Below are 19,512 nucleotides of genomic sequence, written 5' to 3' on the forward strand. Positions count from 1 at the left end.
AGTTATGAATAGACTTTCGAGATTGATAGTCCAAACTTCGGAAAACTACTTTCATATCAACGATATACTTTTGAGATTTCAGACCTACATGTTTGAAGTTTGAATTTGACAAGCTAAACTTCAGGTACAATTGTCTGAAGTTTGACATTTGCAAGCTAAATTTCAGGCAAAAATGTCGGAAAGTTTAGCTGACAAACTCCAATGCAATTTTTTACAACTTCCAGGTATACACAGCTCTAAATAAAGCAGGCTAGTTAGTCTACATAGTGTTTGATGTTATAATCAAAATGACACCATCAATTGTTGTTATTCGAGAATCATAACAATTACTTACACAATTAGAAATAGAGAATCATATGTAGTAACGCGTCTTTTTTCAAATTACAAAAATCAATACAAAAAATAGTGTTCGAGTCAAAGTGGATCCGCCTTTGATACTAAAGAAGAGAACAACTTGTACAGTACTCTCTCTAATTACTTAACTACTCAACTACTTGTACATTATGTTGACAAAAGTAAATACACACTGCAAAAAATATGAATGTAGGGAAGAATTAGCAGATAACACTTAACTGGTTCATTGTTTAGGCTGCCATATGGACCTGGCTCGAACAACCTCTGCTTGATCAGCCTCCATACGAATCAGATGTGTGCATTCCATTCCACTATTTTTATCACTTTCCGATGTTGCTATTTCTCTCATTGTTGTCATGGATTGCAGCACATTTGACAATTGACATTCACGTCGATACTCTAATGTCAAGCTCATTAAGTTGCAGTCTTCTAAAACATTAATAGGAACACTCTGCAAACACAGAAAAGAACAGTTTCACTACCTTCAAACATGAATGAGTGGTAAACCTCAACCTCAACGTTAGAGGATATGAGTTTTCCTTCTATATATTGACAGTCAGGTCACTTGAACGATAACTAGTTCATAATAACGAATTAGAGACAGGAAAAGATACACTCATAATGAGGAAATTTTTCGCACTGTCAATGTATAATATTGTATGTGCTAAAGCAGTTACAAATGACTCAAAAGGCTTTCAATTACCTCCAAAATCCATCCAATATATTTGACATTGTTGACATGTTGATTGACATCCATGTCGCTCCACCGCGGCTATATCAAGATTAGACATGACTAGTTAAAGTTATGCAAGCTAGCTGTATATGTATTTATCAAACATCTTTTTCTTTGGGGAATATATATGATTGATTCGTCTTACAGCTAAGCCGGAAGTGATAATTTGAGCGGTTTCATCGTTGAGTTTCTCAATCTTTTCAGAATCAATTTGTGCAGTAGGAATAGCGAATTTGTTGATGTAGAAAGGTCGAACTTCTGCTTTGACCTGCTCCGGGATTTTGGATAACCTTCTTGTTTCTCTGTTCATTATCACCCATGTGCTGCAAAGTTACCACATATATAGTGACATTTTTCAGTAATCCTCTCAAAAAGAAAGAACATAATACACATAGGGATACAAGTATGTTTACACATACCTTGTTGCTTTTGTGATGATGTTGCGAGTGTTAGAGTCGCGAATGATCCAATCCCTCCTCATTCCATTTTTACCTGCTGCATCTACCCATGTATCTATCTCTACCACATCTCCCCTGTAGTTTTGAATCGCGTTAGCTTGTTGTTCTTTTTGAACATCACATAAATTATGATAATATCAAATGGAAAGAGGAATACCAGGAGCTATATTGTTCAACTTTAATCTGTATGCGAGTGACTACCCATATGAGTTTTCTAAGGCTCATCTCTCGTGTAGCCCCAAATCCATTACTACCAACCCCTGAATTTGCCACATGATTTAGAGCTGTCTCCTGCAATATACTATCACATTTTTTACATGATTTCTTCCATGAGTATTTAGGCAAAGTAAAACTCAATGAAACATTCAAATTAGGTGTGGTCTACTAATGAATAAAGTAGGTAAAAACCACGATAAGTACAACAACAACAACATATCCAGTGTAATCGCACAAGTTCGATCTGGTGAGTGTGGTTTGTATGCAACCTTACCCTTACCTTGGTTCACAAGAAAGACTATTTCTAATAGACCAGATCAAGCATGAAAGAATGCTAAAGAAAAATAAAAACAGTAGCAACAACAAATAATACAGTAACCAAATCAACAATGTGATTCAAAATCATCGAAGATCTAAGTTCAAATTCCAACATAAATAAAAAACAAAGCAGATGAAGTAGACGAACCTGAAGGAGATTCATGATAGTTTCCATTGTAGCAGTTTTATCAGGCCCAATTTCATAAGACCTAATCACAAAAGACTGTCTATACACAAACCGCTCATCCACAAAATTCCCCAACATATATGAATGGTTCACCGATGACGACGACGACGAAGCCGATGACGATCCCGGTTCAATTACTACATTTCCCCTTTGCCCTACATGAACACCATTAATCTTCTTCCCATTAATCGTATCAATACTCTTCGAATTTCCACTTCCGCTTGCGCTAGCGTTTACCGACATCAATTTCTTCTTCCCATTACAACCAAATTTCAGAATCCGGCATTCCTTCACCTGAAGCTCGGTGTTCGACAAATTAATAGGGTAATGTAAACTGCATAAATCGCTGATCATCAATGCCATTTTTACGTTATTCTTCGTTCCAATTAACTGCTAGTGTATTGATTAATTTTGTAATTAAGGAGATGAGATTAAAATTGTTGGAGTAGGTAACATAGGTATAACAACTTGGTTGAAAGTGATTAATTAAGGATGGGAAGAAGAGAGGAATTAATGGGAATAACTAAGGGATTTTGCAGCTCAACCACCTGTTAATCAGTAGACAAGAAAAATGGATTTGAGTTTAATTAGTTTATTTTTTCTCCATCACAAACTTACACGCAAAATTAGAGAAACTACTTGCTTTTCTGTTTTCTTTTGCTTATTTTATGCAAACAACTTAAACTATGGATTTCAAACTTTACGGATGTGCATTAACAATTTGTTTGAACGTTGCATTTCTGTATTATAATAATTCGTTTCCGTTCACTTGTCTATTATATTAAAAATATAATTTTTTTCTTCATATTTTACTTTAATATTGATTACTTATTTTTCAAAATCTACCATTATATGCATAACAATTAACATGAATATTATTTTTAAAAAATACTTATATTAAGTAATAATTATTTCTTAAGAAACATGTAAAATTCTATATAAATAATAAAAGTGAAAATTGATCTAATTGGTTTCATGTTATGTCAATTCCAGCTTGCTCGATCTATTCAATTGACAACCTTATAATGTAATCAATTGCATTCTCTGGTTCACTTTTTTTTCTTTTTCTATATTCCAGATTTATCCACTAGATCAGTCTGTTTGATTATTTACACCTAATTTTGATATAACAACTATATTTTTGGTCCACCCTCTCTTTTCAAAGGTTCAATTATTGGACCTTGGACCTTGAACCTCTTTTATATAAAAATGTAATTGTTGTAAATGGATTAATAAATGTCCATTATACCCTTTTTGTGCCTATAAAAAGGAATTGTAACTTGTATGGAAAAACACACAAAAATAAGGAAGACAAAAGTTTCCTATTTTATCTCTCTACTACATTCTTCTCTTCTTGATTGTTATTAGTTTAATTTTAGTACTCAGTCTTTATTTTATAACACGTTATTAGCACGACACTCTATCATCTCAAAGGTTGAAGACTAAATTTGAAGGCTAAGGTACTATTAGTTTTCTTCTCTTTATTATGGCTAATCTTACTAAACTTGAGTTCGTTGCCTTTCATAGTTCGGGCAAGAACTGCCTTTCATGGGTACTAGATGCTGAAGTCCATTTGGATGCAATGGGTCCTGGAGACACTATTAAAATTGAAAATAAAGTATCAAAACAAGACTGTGCTAAAGCAATGATATTCTTATGTCATCATATTGACGAAATTTTGAAAATTGAATATCTCACAGTCAAAGATCCACTCGTTCTGTGGCATAATCTAAAAGAAAGATATGACCATTTGAATATGTCATTCATCCAAAGGCACGATATGATTGGATGCATTTATGACTACAAGTCTTTAAGTCTATTCATGAGTACAATTCTGCCATGTTCAGAATCACTTCTTAATTGAAACTATGTGGAGATACGTTTAGTGATGTTGATATGATGGAAAAAACGATCTCCATCTTTCATGCCTCGAATGTGCTTTTACAGCAACAATATCGAGAAAAAGGTTTCAAGAATGTATTCTGAACTTATTTCTCATCTTCTTGTGGCTGAACAAAATAATGATTTGTTAATGAAAAATCACGAGAATCGTCATACTGGATCTACACCATTCCCTGAAGTGAATAAGGTGTACGCCCACCACGCTAGGCGTGAAAAAGGTCGCGGACGTGGACGTGGTCGTAATTATTACCAAGAGCGAAATCCTTTTCCCGGTGTTAATTATTCACCAAAGAAAAATCACTATCAAAAGGGAAAAGGAAAGGATGAGAAACGTGAAACAGTTAAAACAAACTGTTTTCGATGTGGTGGAAGAGGTCATTATGCACGTGATTGTCGTACTCCTAAGCACTTGGTTGAGCTTTATCAAGCATCATTAAGAAAGAAGAGGTCATTATGGACATGATTGTCATACTCCTAAGCACTTGGTTGAGCTTTATCAAGCATCACTAAGAAAGAAGGATAAAAATCCTGAAGCTAATTGTATCACTGATCATGTTGACATCACACACTTGGATGTAGCAGATTTCTTCACACAGCCTGAAGGAAAAATATATCACTTGATTGGTGACGGTTCTGTGGATATGAAAGAATAATCATGGTTGATATTTGCTAATAATAATGTTATTAATATTTGTTATTTTGTACTGGTAATAATGTGGAAAATAAATAATTAAAGTACTTATGTTTATCCATGTATATTAATTGAGTCCCTTTTAAAACATTTATGGAAATGTGAGTTGGAATTTTATAATGATTTGAAGATGAATTGAAATATATTAAGAAGATATTTTCTTCTTATCATTTTGTGACTATAAAAGGAAACATATAGTGTTATATTTAAAGTGAAAGTAAATGCACTATCTAAATAAAGTAAGTGGGAAAACAACTTTTTCTTTTGTCATGTCCTTTCATGAAATTAAACAATTATATTAATATTTATTTTAGACATGCTAAACTAAACTAAAGTTTAGTGTTAAATGTTTGGATGATAAAGATCTTGTGAATTATTAGTATATGATCATTATAATGATTCAAATGTCATTTTAACACTTCCAATTATATCTTATATTTTATAAATTGTTTAATAAAAGATAATTAATGATTTTATATAAATTTATTTCATTACTTTTGAAATATATGGATAATTCTCCAAGTAAATTATCAAATTATGAAGACATTTGCTCGATTGATTCTGGTACAACACACGTTATTAAAAAATGAGAAATATTTTTCTCATTTAAGTATGGGCAATATGAATGTTACTACGATATTTGGTAGTGCTAATTTGATCAAGGGCTTCAAAAGAGCCATTATAATTTTGCCCAAGGAAACTATACTCATAATAAATAATGCTATATTTTCTCCTCAGTCTCGGAGAAACTTATTGAGTTTCAAAGATATTCGTGAAAATGATTATCATATCAAGACAATTGATGAAATCAATCTTGAATATCTTGGTATAATCAATAATTGTCTCCGGGCAAACATATGTTGTAGAAAAATTCACCGTCTTATCTTCTGGATTATATTGGACAAAAATTAGTGCAATTGAGGCACATTCTATAGTAAATCGGGGGTGTATTAATTCCAATACCTTCGTACTTTGGCATGATCGTCTGGAACATCTTGGGTCCATAATGATAGGACGAATTATAGAAAATTTAAATGGGCATCCATTAAAGTATTTGAAAATTCTTTTAAATGGTGAATTTTCTTGTAATGCATGTTATCAAGGAAAGTTAATTACGAGACAATCACCAACAAAGGTAAAAATTGAGTCCCCTGCGTTCTTGGAACGTATACATGGGGACATCTGTGGATCTATTCACCCACCAAGTGGGCCATTTAGATATATTATGGTCTTGATAGATGCTTCTTCTATATGGTCTCATGTGTGCCTATTGTCATCTCACAACTTGGCATTTACAAAATTGTTGGCACAAATAATATGATTATGAGCACAGTTTCCTGATAATCAAATTAATTCCATTCGCCTTGATAACGTGTAGAGTTTTCCTCCCAGACATTTAATGATTATTGTCTATCAATTGGGATAAGAGTTGAACATCATGTAGCTCATGTTCACACTCAAAATGGTTTGACTAAGTCATTAATTAAACGATTGCAGTTGATAGCAAGACCATTACTTATGAAAACTAAGTTACCCCCTTCTGTGTGGGGTCATGCAATTTTGCATGTTGCAACACTTATTCGTCTCAGACCGACAAATTATCATAAGTTTTCCCCATTGCAATTAGTCTTGGGTCAACAACCCAATATATCTCATCTAAGAACTTTTGGATGCAATGTATATGTGCCGCTAGCACTACCATATCGCACTAAAATGGGCCCCCAAAGGAGGTTAGGAATATAAATTGGGTTTGAATCACCCTCTATTATTCGCTACTTTGAACCACTAACTGGAGATATGTTCACATCCAGATTCGGAGATTGTCGGTTTGATGACACACTTTTTCCAAAATTAGGGGGAGAAAATAGTGAAATTAAAGGAGAAATTTTGTGGAAAAATCCATCATTGTCTCATCTTGATCCCCGTACTTTCATTTGTGAGCAACAAGTACAAAAGATCATTCATTTGCAGAAAATTACATATCAAATACCAAACGTATTTACAGATTTGATAAAGATTACTAAATCACATATATTCCTGCAAAGAATGTCCCAATTCGAATTGATTTCCCTGTAGGACCATCTACTAGTGTCATAGCTAATGTGTCAAAAGCACGCTTGAAACGTGATAGACCATTAGGTTCAAAGGATCAAAATCCTAGAAAAAAAATTAAAAGGTCAAAATGATACTATGAAAAAACTTGATATAGAAAGTCAAGATGCGAGTAATTCTGGTATCCTTGAAGGGATCAATGAACTTGAGACTCAAGAAAATAATGAACTATCCATAAAATCAAGTGATGATGAAATAAATCTGAATCGATTAGAAATAGTGGTGGATTATGTTTTTGCATATAATGTTGCATAAAAAAATATGCAAAATTATGAGGATCTTGACCCTCAGTTTGTTGTAGAATGTCGACAAAAAAATTATTGACTAAAATGGCAAGAAGCAATTCAATCAGAATTGAATTCACTTGTCAAACGTGAAGTTTTTGGGCCTATAGTACAAACACCTAATAGTGTTAAACCTGTTGGCTATAAATGGGTTTTTTATGCGGAAAATGAATGAGAAAAATGAAGTACAATGGTACAAAGCACGCCTTGTTGCACAAGAATTTTCTCAAAGGCCTGGCGTCGATTATGAAGAGACATACTCACCCGTTATGAATGCAATAACATTGCGTTATCTCATTAGTTTCACAATCCATGAGAGGCTTGAAATGCATTTGATGTATGTGGTTACAACCTATCTTTATGGATCACTCGATAATGAGATATACATGAAAATTCCTGAAGGATTCAAAATGCCCAAAGCATACAGTGCAAACTCTCGGGAAATGTACTCAATTAGATTACAAAGATCATTGTAATGGTTTGAGGCAATCTGAACACATGTGGTATAACCGTCTTAGTGAGTATTTATCTAAGGAAGGTTATATAAATGATGTGAGTTTGCCCATGTGTGTTTATAAAGAAAATAATATCAGAGTTTGTTGTACTTGTTGTTTATGTCGATGACATAAACCTTATTGAAACTCCAATGGAACTTTAGAGGGCAATCGATTATTTAAAGAACGAATTTGAGATGAAAGATCTCGGAAAGACAAAATTATGTCTTGGTTTTGCAAATAAGCATTTGACAAACGATATTTTTGTTTATCAATCTGCATACACATAAAAGGTGCTGAAAAGATTTTATACGGATGAAGCACACCTATTAAGTACTCCAATGGTTGTTCGATTGCTTGATGTGAATAAAGATCCATTTCGACCTCAAGAAAAGAATGATGAAATTCTTGGTCCTGAAGTACCATATCTTAGTGCAATTGGTGCGCTAATGTATCTTGCTAACACTACAAGGCCTGATATAACCTTTTCAGTTAATTTGTTAGCAAGTTATAGTTATGCTCCTACTAGGAGACATTGGAATGGAATCAAACACATATTACGGTATCTAAAGGGGACTATCGATATGGGCTTGTTCCATTTTAATAATTGCAGTCCAAACCTTATTGGTTATGCTGATATAGGATATTTATCTGACCCACATAAAGCTAGATCTCAAACAGGGTACGTATTCACATGTGGGGGTACTGCCATATCTTGGAGATCTACGAAGCAGTCTATTGTAGCCACTTCATCAAATCATGCTAAGATAATAGCTATTCATGAAGCGAGTCGAGAATGTGTGTGGTTAAGGTCCATAATACACCTTATTCGAGAAAAATATGATTTGAAATGCGACAAAGTACCCACAATTATGAGGATAATGCATAATGCATAACACAACTCAGGGGAGGATTCATAAAAGGAGATAGAACGAAACACGGCACCGAAGTTTTTCTATCCATATGAGCTCCAGAAGAATGGTGATATCAACGTACATCAGATTTATTCGAGTGATAATGTGACTGATTTATTCACCAAGTCTCTGCCAACCGCAACTTTTGAGAATATGGTATACATGATTGGAATGAGAAAACTTGGACAACTGAATCGTAGTTTTCATCAGGGGGAGTAAAATACGCGTTGTACTCTTTTTCCTAAATCAAAGTTTTATCCCACTGGGTTTTCCTGATAATGCTTTTAATGAGGCATCAAGTAATGCATATTAGTAACAACTATTTATACTTGTTACTTTACTAAGAATTTTATTTTACGTGGACATCCAAAGGGGAGTGTTGTAAATGGATTAATGAATATCCATTATACCTTTTTTATGCCTATAAAAGGCATTGTAACTTGTATGGAAAAGCACACAAAAATAAGGAAGATAAAAGTTTCCTATTTTATTTTATCTCTCTACTACATTCTTCTCTTCTTGGTTGTTATTAGTTTAATTTTAGTACTTAGTCTTTATTTTATAACAGTAATACTTTAGTAAAAGAAGTTTAATATTATTTAAAGGGTAGTTGGATTGACTATTTTAAGTAACTTTTGGCTTTTAATTTTTCTGTATATGTTATTTTTAAAGGTGTTTGAGAAAGATAAAAAAAATGTTTTTAAGTACTTATTTTAAGTCAAAATAATAATAATAATAATAAAAAAGGTTAAAAGTCAAAAATTGGTTACGATCAACTTATGAATTATAGCTTATAAGCTACTTAAGCAAAGCCAATCCAAACACCCTTTCGTGTCATTCATACAAATATCCTATATTTAGGTGGTGTTTAATTTTTGCTCTTTAAATTTGTGATTTTTTATTTGTCCTCCAACATTTTAAATAATAAATAAATGATTATATCCTTGATATCAAAATAACACACAATTATGCGTTGGACACATTTATATTTTTTGTATCATAATATCTCACAAGTTAAACAGTGAAAAGCCTAACAATTTATGCTCGTGACACCAAAATAACAAATAACGTGTTTGTGACATTAATTTATATGTTCACATAATAATATTACACAAATTATACTGTAAAAAAAACAACAAGTTATATTATATATTGAGAGCGTAATATTCACAAAATATGCCGTACAAGACATAACAAGTTTTATTGTATGTCCGAGTGCAACATAATATACTTCTAAAAGAAAAACACACAACCACTCATATATTCTATTTAAATGCTATAGTTATAGTTAAAATAAATTGTATTTCGCAACCAATGTGTCACCTAGTTTGTCATTTGAATGGGTCCAACAGAGAACACAAAAATACAAAAACACAATTTTCAGTGATACAAACGAACCTGTAATGTATATGTATACAAATTTAGAAAACACATATACACATACAAATTACATCTAATATACAAATGCAATTATCAGAATTAAAGACAAACATGTACTATATACATATACAAATATAGAGAAAAATTGAAACGTTTCACATACGAATTATCCAATTGTATAAATGAATTTATACAGAATGGACCAATTTGTATATAAATTGAACGTATTTAGTGAATTATATAAAGCATAATTATCTAAACTATAACTATAGACCACTAATATGGATATCTTGCAACTTACATAAATGACTACATTTATAGGGTTATTGAAGTTCAATAGCTATAAATATGTTATTTACTAAAAATGACTACATTTATATGAATATCTAGCTGTATTTGTGTAATTTTTTTTTAATTATACAGTGATACAATTAGAATTATAGTGCATTAAATAAGGTAATTGAATCCCTTTAATTATGTCATGAAATTCTCAACTTCCCATTATTACATTAACAACTAATGATTACATAGTCAATGCGTATACTCTTGGATTCCAATTACTTTTTAAAATTTTTTGTATACATTGTATTCAAATTTTCATTGTCGCTATTATTCTTATTCAAGCGCACAAGTATTTCACATAAATTTTTTAGTTAAATTGATTTATTGTAATTGTGAATGAATCTTGTTTGTTTCGATTTCAAATACGTGAACTCCATGACAAGCATAGCTGCATCCCTAAGATTGCTGAATACAATTGTGTTGATATATTAATACAATTGGACAATCTATAAAAAAAATGACAATATTGAACTATACTACAATATGATTATCCAAATGTATATGTATTTCACTCTATAAAAAAATAGATGCATTGTATACGTATACATTCAATCTATGTAATGTATTTATGTATCCAAGTGCACTTGTATTTTCAATTGGACAATCCATGAAAAAATAACAAGTATTCAAGTGTATATGTATTCCACTGTGTTCAACATTCAAATACAATTATATGTGTGTAATCAAGAGAATAAAATGTATTCATGTATTTGATTACCTGGTCAATGCATATACTCTTGGATTTCAATTAGTTTTTAAAAAATTGGATACATCGTACACAAATTTTCATTGTCGTTATTGTTCTTGTTCAAGCATAAAGGTATTTCACATAAATTTCTTTAGTTAAATTGATTTATTGTAATTGTGAATGAATCTTGTTTGTTTCGATTTCAAATACGCGAACTCCATGACACACATAACTGTATCTCTAAGATTGCTCAATACAATTGTGTTAATATATCAATACAATTGGACAATCTAGAAAAAAATGACAATGAACTAGTATACATTCAAATCTATGTAATGTATTTATGTATCCAAATGCACTTGTATTTCCAATTGGACAATCCAAAAAAATAACAAGTATTCAAATGTATATGTATTCCATTGTGTTCAACATTCAAATACAATTATATGTGTGTATCAAGAGAACGAAATGTGTTCATGTATTACCTCATTTGTATCAAAGTGAATTTTTTTAAAAAATAGATGTGTTGTATACATATACATTCAAATCTCTGTAATGTATTTATGTTACCAACGAAATTGTATATTTGAATGCTGGTGAAAATAACTTCTTCAAACAAAACCCTACGAAAACCGAGAAGCATATATATGTATACAAATATAAAATTCATATAAACGAAAAAAAAATGCAATTAGAAAATACTCAATGAAGATGAATCACAAAAATCGTTCCTACAATCATGCAAATGATCTTGAATTAGAATAAAATTGGGGGAAAAATAATAAAAAGAGACATTGATACATGTATATTAAAAGAGAAAAATATTGAATAGGGTAAGTATGGGAACATAGCACCATAAAACGTGCATATTGCATTTATTAGGTGTGTAGTGATATCTTTTCTATTTAACAATTATTTAAATACATATAATTTTTTTAAAAAAAAATGACAATTCATGGTTAATTAAGTTTGCTAATTAATATGTAAGTATATTCATATAGCTTAAAAAAAATAAAATATAGCTATATACATTGAATATAAATTAATGTTTGCTATATTATTATGTAGTTTTTCCTATTTTTTTTTTTGTCATTCCTAAAATTTACCCTATTAATGACCTATGCCCCAAAAGGCATAATTTCATTTTCAAACATAAATTTGCCCAAATCTTTGCCTGTTCTACAGTGCAGCTATCTTGAAATAGCAACAATTTTCTCATCGATTCACAGAAAAAGGAAGCAGAATCCCAAGTAAATTTTCAGTTTCCCATTCAATTTTAGTTACTCATACTGCATTTACATATTGGTGTGATGTTCTTAATTTCTGTGTAGTTTTCAACTTCTTATATATCAATGATCTGTCTTCACAGTCTCTCGAATGGATCCGGAGGCTGCACGTACAGCTCGTGATTCACTGGAGCTTGTATTTCATATGTCGAACATTCTGGACACTGGCCTCGATCGTCACTCTCTTTCTGTTTTGATTTCCCTCTGTGATTTGGGTCTTAACCCTGAAGCATTGGCTGCTGTAATTAAAGAGCTTCGCCAAGAAAACCCCTCTTCTGCTTCTGCTTCTGCTTCTCATCAAAGGACAATGCCCCCCTCAGTGCCTTAGCCAGGTTAATCTTTAGTGGATTTGTCAAATTTCAGGAAGAGCTCTTGGTTTTCAGTTTTTTTTTTCTCACTGTTAATTTTGTGTGTAGTTTCTCTCTTTGTTTTAATTGGGTATTAAGCACGGTGTAATGTAGTATTCTGCTCTGCTTCTTCACCAAAAAAGTTGTGTTTGCTTGTTATTGACTATATGTTCTTGTAATGTGCATTAGCTGATATTAATTGACTTCATTTGTAGTGTAAATGATTGTGGTTGTTCAATCCAAAGATTGGATATTTATTTAATCTGCCAACTGTCTATTGGAAACAACCTCTCTACCTTTGAGGTAGGGGTTAGGTCTGCGTACACTCTACCCTCCTTGTTTATGGGAAAACAATACAGTTGAATTTCTATTGAGATCAAGGACACACGTCTTGATTTAACTTGTTAGGTTTGGTAGTTAGATTTTGAATATATTCGTAAATATAAATAAAGAATGAGACAAAAAGGTAGATAAAGTAAGTGAAGAAAGTTGTATGAAGCGATATGGCTCCAATGACGAGTATTTGCCACTGTATCCGGTGTTGTTCGAGTGATCTTAATTTCAAACCCAGGATCATTTGAGTAAAATATGGAAAGCTTGGAGCACACAATTTTGAGAGTAATGGTGTTGACTTTCTTGGTATCAGATCCCCTCACAATTGTGTTAAAACTACTATTTATAGGTTACAAAGGGTAATACACCAACCAATAGAAAATCTCCACTTGAGCCCTACTAATGGATGTTGTCCTCGTGGGAAATATTGTTAGTGGTGCCAACTAATATTCCTCTGATGTGGTCAGGATATTCATATGATCATATCTGGCAAATCCGTCCTTTTTGCCACATTACCAAGACATGAGTCCCTCTTCATCTCTGGGCCACAAGTTCCCACGTTTTTCCGATGACAACCATTCTGCGGCCTTGGAGGATCACCGATGTTGATCTTCTCTGAACACATCTCCGAGAATAGTTCATTCCACCAAATTATCTTCCTTGAGCAGATTTTGTTGGTTTCACGTGTTCTTTTATTGAGCCATGTATACAAGCTACTCTTTACCCAATACACTCCTCAGACCCCACTTTGTGGGACTATGTACGTTATTGTTGTTCTTTTTGCTGCCAACTGGTTCAAGAAAAGAATTGATGCCATGTTTTTATGTTGCAAGGAAGTGGGGTAGTTCCCTTGTTACCAAGATTTGACCAACTGAAACACAATTATTTGACCATTGAGCGATTCTTGCAGTTTAAACATGCTATATATGATTTACAGGCTTATTGGTGTATGCTATTTAGTTCTTTACAAAAAAAAAATGTTTTATATGCTTTTTACCGACTGTATGTTCTTGTAATGTGCATCGGTGACTTTGTTTCCAGTGCAAAAGACCATGGCGGTTTAATACAAAGATTGGGTATTTTATAATCATTCAAGTGGTTAAAGGAAAAATCTGATACCAAAGGCGAATTGAAACACTAAACCTTTTGGCTATTGAGCCAGTCTTACTGTTTAAACATTCGATATAAGCTGTTATATATTGCTTTGGTAGATTCCAAGAATGAGAGAATGTGCTTGGTTAGCAAATCACATGTTTTGTCATTACTCATCACATTTTGTGCTATGTGCGGAGTTACCAGCTAAACCACATGCCACAAGGTTTATCTCTATTGAAGAGTCATGTCTCTTATTATTTGATGGATTCAAAATCTATTTGACGAGCTATAAAATTCTAGAAGAATTATAGGAACTTGTCTGTATCATATTCAGTCTCATATTCAACTTTTGGTGCTGGGATGCCCTCTTGAAAAAGTTGTCCTTCTCATCTTTTGTTTTGGTTTCTTTGTGCTTTTATCCCTGGCATGCTAAGTTTCTTATTTCTGTTCATGGATGTTTATCACCTCCTCGACATGGTTGAAGTATTGGATAATGTAATCAGAATTTCCTTGGTGTAATCTACATTAAAAATAAATGGTTATGTTTTATCATGTAAGAGTTATTGAAGCAATGAGCTGTAGCACATTAGTTACTATAGACCGAGGCAAGTTCTGGAAGTGACGTTGAGTTATAGTTGAAGTATTGTCTCATTTTGAGGATGACTGACAAACATTTTAAACTTCTCATGTCTAGATCAAATTTACTTCCAATCTCGCACTCTCTTGGTTACCCAGTAGATTTTGAACCAAGTGAATAGTGCATGATCTTATATATGCAAAGGCGTCCTTGCTGTTTCTTGCTTTTACATTTATAAATCCAGCACTGTCAATTACGATGTCACTGTAAATATATGATTGGGTTTTGAGTTAGGAGGCTTATTTCTCTTCTCAATTATTATGTTCCAGCCTGATCTGATTTTTTCTTCCTTGGGTTCCTATAAAAAGTCAGCTCATATGATCACTCTCAAAAAGCAAATTGATGTAAAATAAAATCCTTTTGACAGGAGATATCTGCTTAAGTTATCTTGTCGAATATCTTCCCCTAAGAGAGTACTATCATTTCTGTTTATTGTAAATTCAGTTGATGTATTCGTAAAATGAACTCATAGTATGAATTGTAGTAATTGAGCCTGCTTTATCTGTGATTCATCTATGGGCATGCAAGAGAAATGCACAGAAGTACCTTTGGTCTCTTCTTTTTCTCTCTCCAACAAGTTTTAGCGGGTCTTGAAAAACAATGTGTTGCTCTAGAGCTTGTCTGTTGAAGGTGAATGCAGATGATGCTTGGCCCTCAAGGATTTGGTCTAGTAGTAGGAGTGCAAGTTGTGATATATAGGTTAGCTGCACATCACGGGTTCGAACCTTGCCAGCCTAGTATTAAGTGGAGAAGGGTAGAGAGGTGGGTCATTACCATCGAGTTTCAGACCTTGTGCTAATGACCCTTGAGGATTTCTCGGTTATCAAAAACAAAAGTGAAGGTGGATGGTGCTTGGAGAAACTGTGAGGGCGGAGCTGCTATCATTTTTCATGGTCATTACTGATTGATTGTTGCCTACCATCTACACGAATTTTCCACGCCAAACCTCTGATATTGTTTTTTTGTTGTGCTTTTGGCCAATGGTCAGTATAGGTCTATAGGATGACCGATGACTTCTGTATTTTTTCCGTCTTTGCTTAATTTGTCAGGCCTATGAAAATATGGTTAACCATTATCAGTAATAAAGTTAAAGAGCTTAAGGGGGAAAAGGAGCACTATTTGCTTGAAATAAAGAAACAACATATCCGGAATTGGGATTTCTTTTGTAATGGATGATTGTTGTTCTCTTGAAGCCAGCCTTTGTTCTTTTTGGAAATCATGACAAATGGGCCCGCTTTGGGTTTGCTTCCTGTTTAACTTAACTTTTCCTTCTTCTGATGGTTGGTGCTGAGGTAAGATTATAAGAGGGGAGTGTTGAGTCCCATCCAACACTAATCCTTGGTTATTTCAAATTTATTAGCCCATGAGTCTTGGTTAGTAACGAAATGAAAAACCTTTGTGCGTCTTAAAGTACTCCATAGAAACTGCAGAGCTAGCTGTGGAAAGTTCGTAAACTTCAAGTAATAAATTTCTTGTGTGTTTTCACCCCATTGAACTCTTGTTTTTTCTGGACTCGAGTCCTGGGTTCACAATCACAATAGAGAGAGGAAAACAAAAGTAAAATTAGGTGATTTTGTTTTTTATTTATTTAACCCTTGGTTGATATAGTTACTTGATACTCGTGTGTGTGCTGGAGAAAGATAGCAGGCAGCTACCTGTGAAGTCTAGTCCAAACACTATCATTGTTTAAAAAAGAACTAGTTTACTGAACACAGTCATGCCATAATCATGGGAAATAGGTAAGTTAATAAAATGTTCATATCATGAAGGGTAAACATGGGATGTGTAAATGGGTTAGGTGGTCAACCTCGCCTTAAGAGTACTAATTTATATTACCCATTAGTATTGCCAAAAATTGCATTCAGGTAGTAAATACTCTTTTATTCTTAATCAGAGTTTTGTTGGTGGAGCTCGAGAAATAAAATTGTCTTTATTAGATAGTGTTTTAACCTCAAAGTAAGACTTGTGAATCTAGATTAGTCGAGCCTCCACACAGGTATGGACACTAGAAAGAAAACAATAAAATTTCCCAGACCACGTACCTATAGTATCCCCTGATGAAAGTAGTATTACTGCATATGACCTTTTATCTTGTGTTTGAAAGAAAAAAGACAAAAGATCTTAGATAAATGAAAGACAAATCGTATCTAGTCATATAGATAACATAACGTACACGCAAATTTGCTTAGTCTTAAGATTTTGAGAAACACAAAATTTGGTCAAAGTTACTTCTTTAATTTAATAAAATGTATGAAACTAGAGTATTTTTCTACTTTAAGAATGAACATCATCATTTTTGCTTTGTATTAGTATTTAAATGGAATCAACGGCTGCGTTTATTGAATTATGTTGATTACTCTCCTAGTCTTCGATGGATTAGGAGAAACAGTAAGAATTACGAGAAATCAAAAGGTTTTAATCCAAAATTCGCTATGAGGAAGATTATATATATATATGTGTGTGTGTGTATTTTTGCTACCTAAAATAGGGAGGGAGGTGAGCGAGCGAGATGGGAAGGGAGATAGTCATGTATCTCAGATACATGTGAATTACACTAGATACTAGTATTAGTATGTATCTAGTGTGATTCACATGTATTTGTGATACCAGCTACCTATGAGAGTGACGAACGAGATTATTCTATGTATTCCATATACATGTGAATCTACTTGAATATAATGTATGTAAAATAAATTACATCTAATTTTGTCCCCATATATCTCAAGATTAATGTATTTAGATATATCTGAACACATCAAAATTTGATAAAATTCGTTATATTGCAAATTAAAGAGTATCTAAGTACTTAGCTCCTATACTAATGTAATTTTTGTAAGTTTCTTAAAATTAAATTGTAGAAGAAATATACAATAAGAAGTCAAATAGTACTAAAAATTATACTATGAATTTTTTTCTTCTTCAAAATTTAGGCAAAAACTATTTCTTTTCAATCCTATAAAAGCAAGTGAATATTTTCCTTTACGTGCCTACCTCGTGGTAAACATGATTCTTTTATATTTATATAAATAATATATAGTAGATTCGTTTAAACAAAATTCAAGTCACGTCTATCTAGGACCATTTGACCATAGACCTTGAAAATAAATCTTCATTCAAATATTTGAAAATAATATTTAGAGAATATTTCAAATAAACATTCATTTATTGAATTCATAATATGCTTAACAATATCATTTATCCTAAACTTATCCATTAATGTTTTGTTAAATAGATTTGCACTAAAGTAACTTGATTTTGTAAATATATTTTTACACTGTGAATATATTTACCATTCAAATTTTGTTTTGATTATCAATTCATTTTATTTCCAAGATAGGTAGTGAATGAACATAAACCAAATCAATAAAATGTTATTCCTATAATTTGTTTAGGTCAATTTAGACAAATATGAATTGCTCAAATATGGAGGGATCAATTCCAATTGTACTGAAATTGACATATCGCATGCATGTTAGAACAAATTACACTAATATTGACAAAGCACAACTTGATCGAATTGTAGACTATATTTGACGCAAGAAAACCTATCGTCGAATACCTAGCACTCCGCGTGGGCACTATTCTCACGCATTTACTTATTTTTACGTCTGTTTGTCTTATTTCTCTTTTTATTTTGTGTCAATTTTTTTTGTCTCTTTTCCGTTTTAACAATTTCTTAATTATAACGTTTGAAATGACATATTTATTAACCACAAGATTGGGGAATTTTGACACATTTTATGTATCTTTAATTTAAGACTATAAGATTCAAATTAAAGTTATCTTTATTTTTTAACTCAACGTCAAGTTAAAATAAGACAAATAATTAAAACAGAGGGAGTATTATATAAGTACGTACTAAATTTGTATGAAGCCTTATTTGATAGAGAGAGGTTTACCCCTCAAAGTGAGATTTTGATGTGAATATAAATTAGTCGAGTCTTAAAATGGATACTAATCAGAAGCGGAACTAAGTGGAGGTTCGTGGGTTCGGACGAACCCAATAACTTTTTCGTAGATGCTATATTTGTATTAGAAAATTAAATAAATAAAAATGTATATTAACTTGTGAACCCACTAACAAAATTGATTGACGGCTCAATGATAAGGAAGGTGTCATGGAAATGCTTTCCACACTAGTGATCTGGGTTCGAAAATATTTTCTTTTATGTCCAAAAATTTAGAACTCCTAATCCTGGCTCCACCTCTGATACTTACTAATTAACTTCATGCAAAAAATAAAATAAAATAAAATAGAACGAACTATTTCTTTTTAAAGGCTTTCTTTTTACTCCCTCTGTTCCTAATTACTTGTCCACTTTTTTATTTATTTGTCCCTAATTACTTGTCCATTTTGACAAATAAAGAAAGGACAATTTTTTTTACCTATTATACCCTCAATTAAATGACTAATTACATTGAAAAATGCAGAACTTTTCATCAACTTCATAATTAATAAGGGTAAAATGGTAAACTCACTATGTCATTAATTAATTTCTTAATAGGTGTGTCAATTCAAAAGTTGATAAGTAATTAGGGACGGTGAGAGTATTCTATTACATGAATCGTAACAAAATTTCAAAGTAGAGAACGACCAAAATACAATTTTTTAAATAAAAAGTTGAGATTCCTAAATATTTTTCTTATTATATATTTATTTATTGAGTCATTTTCAAGGCTGGTCCATGTGTACCGTTTTTACCCTTTTGCAAATCTCAAGGTACCCTTTGAACAGAATTAT

General features: G+C 32.3%; 3 protein-coding genes across 3 annotated transcripts; 2 read left to right on the forward strand and 1 right to left on the reverse strand.

The window, feature by feature from the left end:
* Nucleotides 1-391: 391 nt before the first annotated feature.
* On the reverse strand, nucleotides 392-2,803 carry LOC125813691 (palmitoyl-acyl carrier protein thioesterase, chloroplastic-like). Its single transcript, XM_049493143.1, has 6 exons — nucleotides 2,228-2,803; nucleotides 1,703-1,836; nucleotides 1,507-1,620; nucleotides 1,233-1,410; nucleotides 1,058-1,126; nucleotides 392-805 (listed from the first exon to the last, which is right to left on the reverse strand). The coding sequence occupies exons 1-6, from the start codon at nucleotides 2,627-2,629 to the stop codon at nucleotides 578-580; spliced, it is 1,125 nt and encodes a 374-aa protein (XP_049349100.1). The 5' UTR covers nucleotides 2,630-2,803; the 3' UTR covers nucleotides 392-577.
* A 1,438-nt stretch (nucleotides 2,804-4,241) lies between these two features.
* Nucleotides 4,242-4,631, forward strand: LOC125814006 (uncharacterized). The gene has a single exon (XM_049493483.1). It carries the CDS (start codon nucleotides 4,242-4,244, stop codon nucleotides 4,629-4,631), a length of 390 nt encoding a protein of 129 aa, XP_049349440.1.
* A 7,596-nt stretch (nucleotides 4,632-12,227) lies between these two features.
* Nucleotides 12,228-12,927, forward strand: LOC125813710 (mitotic-spindle organizing protein 1B-like). Its single transcript, XM_049493164.1, has 2 exons — nucleotides 12,228-12,323; nucleotides 12,443-12,927. Exon 2 carries the CDS (start codon nucleotides 12,451-12,453, stop codon nucleotides 12,685-12,687), a length of 237 nt encoding a protein of 78 aa, XP_049349121.1. The 5' UTR covers nucleotides 12,228-12,323; nucleotides 12,443-12,450; the 3' UTR covers nucleotides 12,688-12,927.
* The last annotated feature ends 6,585 nt before the right edge of the window (nucleotides 12,928-19,512 follow it).

This window comes from Solanum verrucosum, unplaced genomic scaffold, assembly GCF_900185275.1.
Source record: "Solanum verrucosum unplaced genomic scaffold, falcon-dt-bn FXZP01000205.1, whole genome shotgun sequence".
Lineage (NCBI taxonomy): Eukaryota > Viridiplantae > Streptophyta > Magnoliopsida > Solanales > Solanaceae > Solanum > Solanum verrucosum.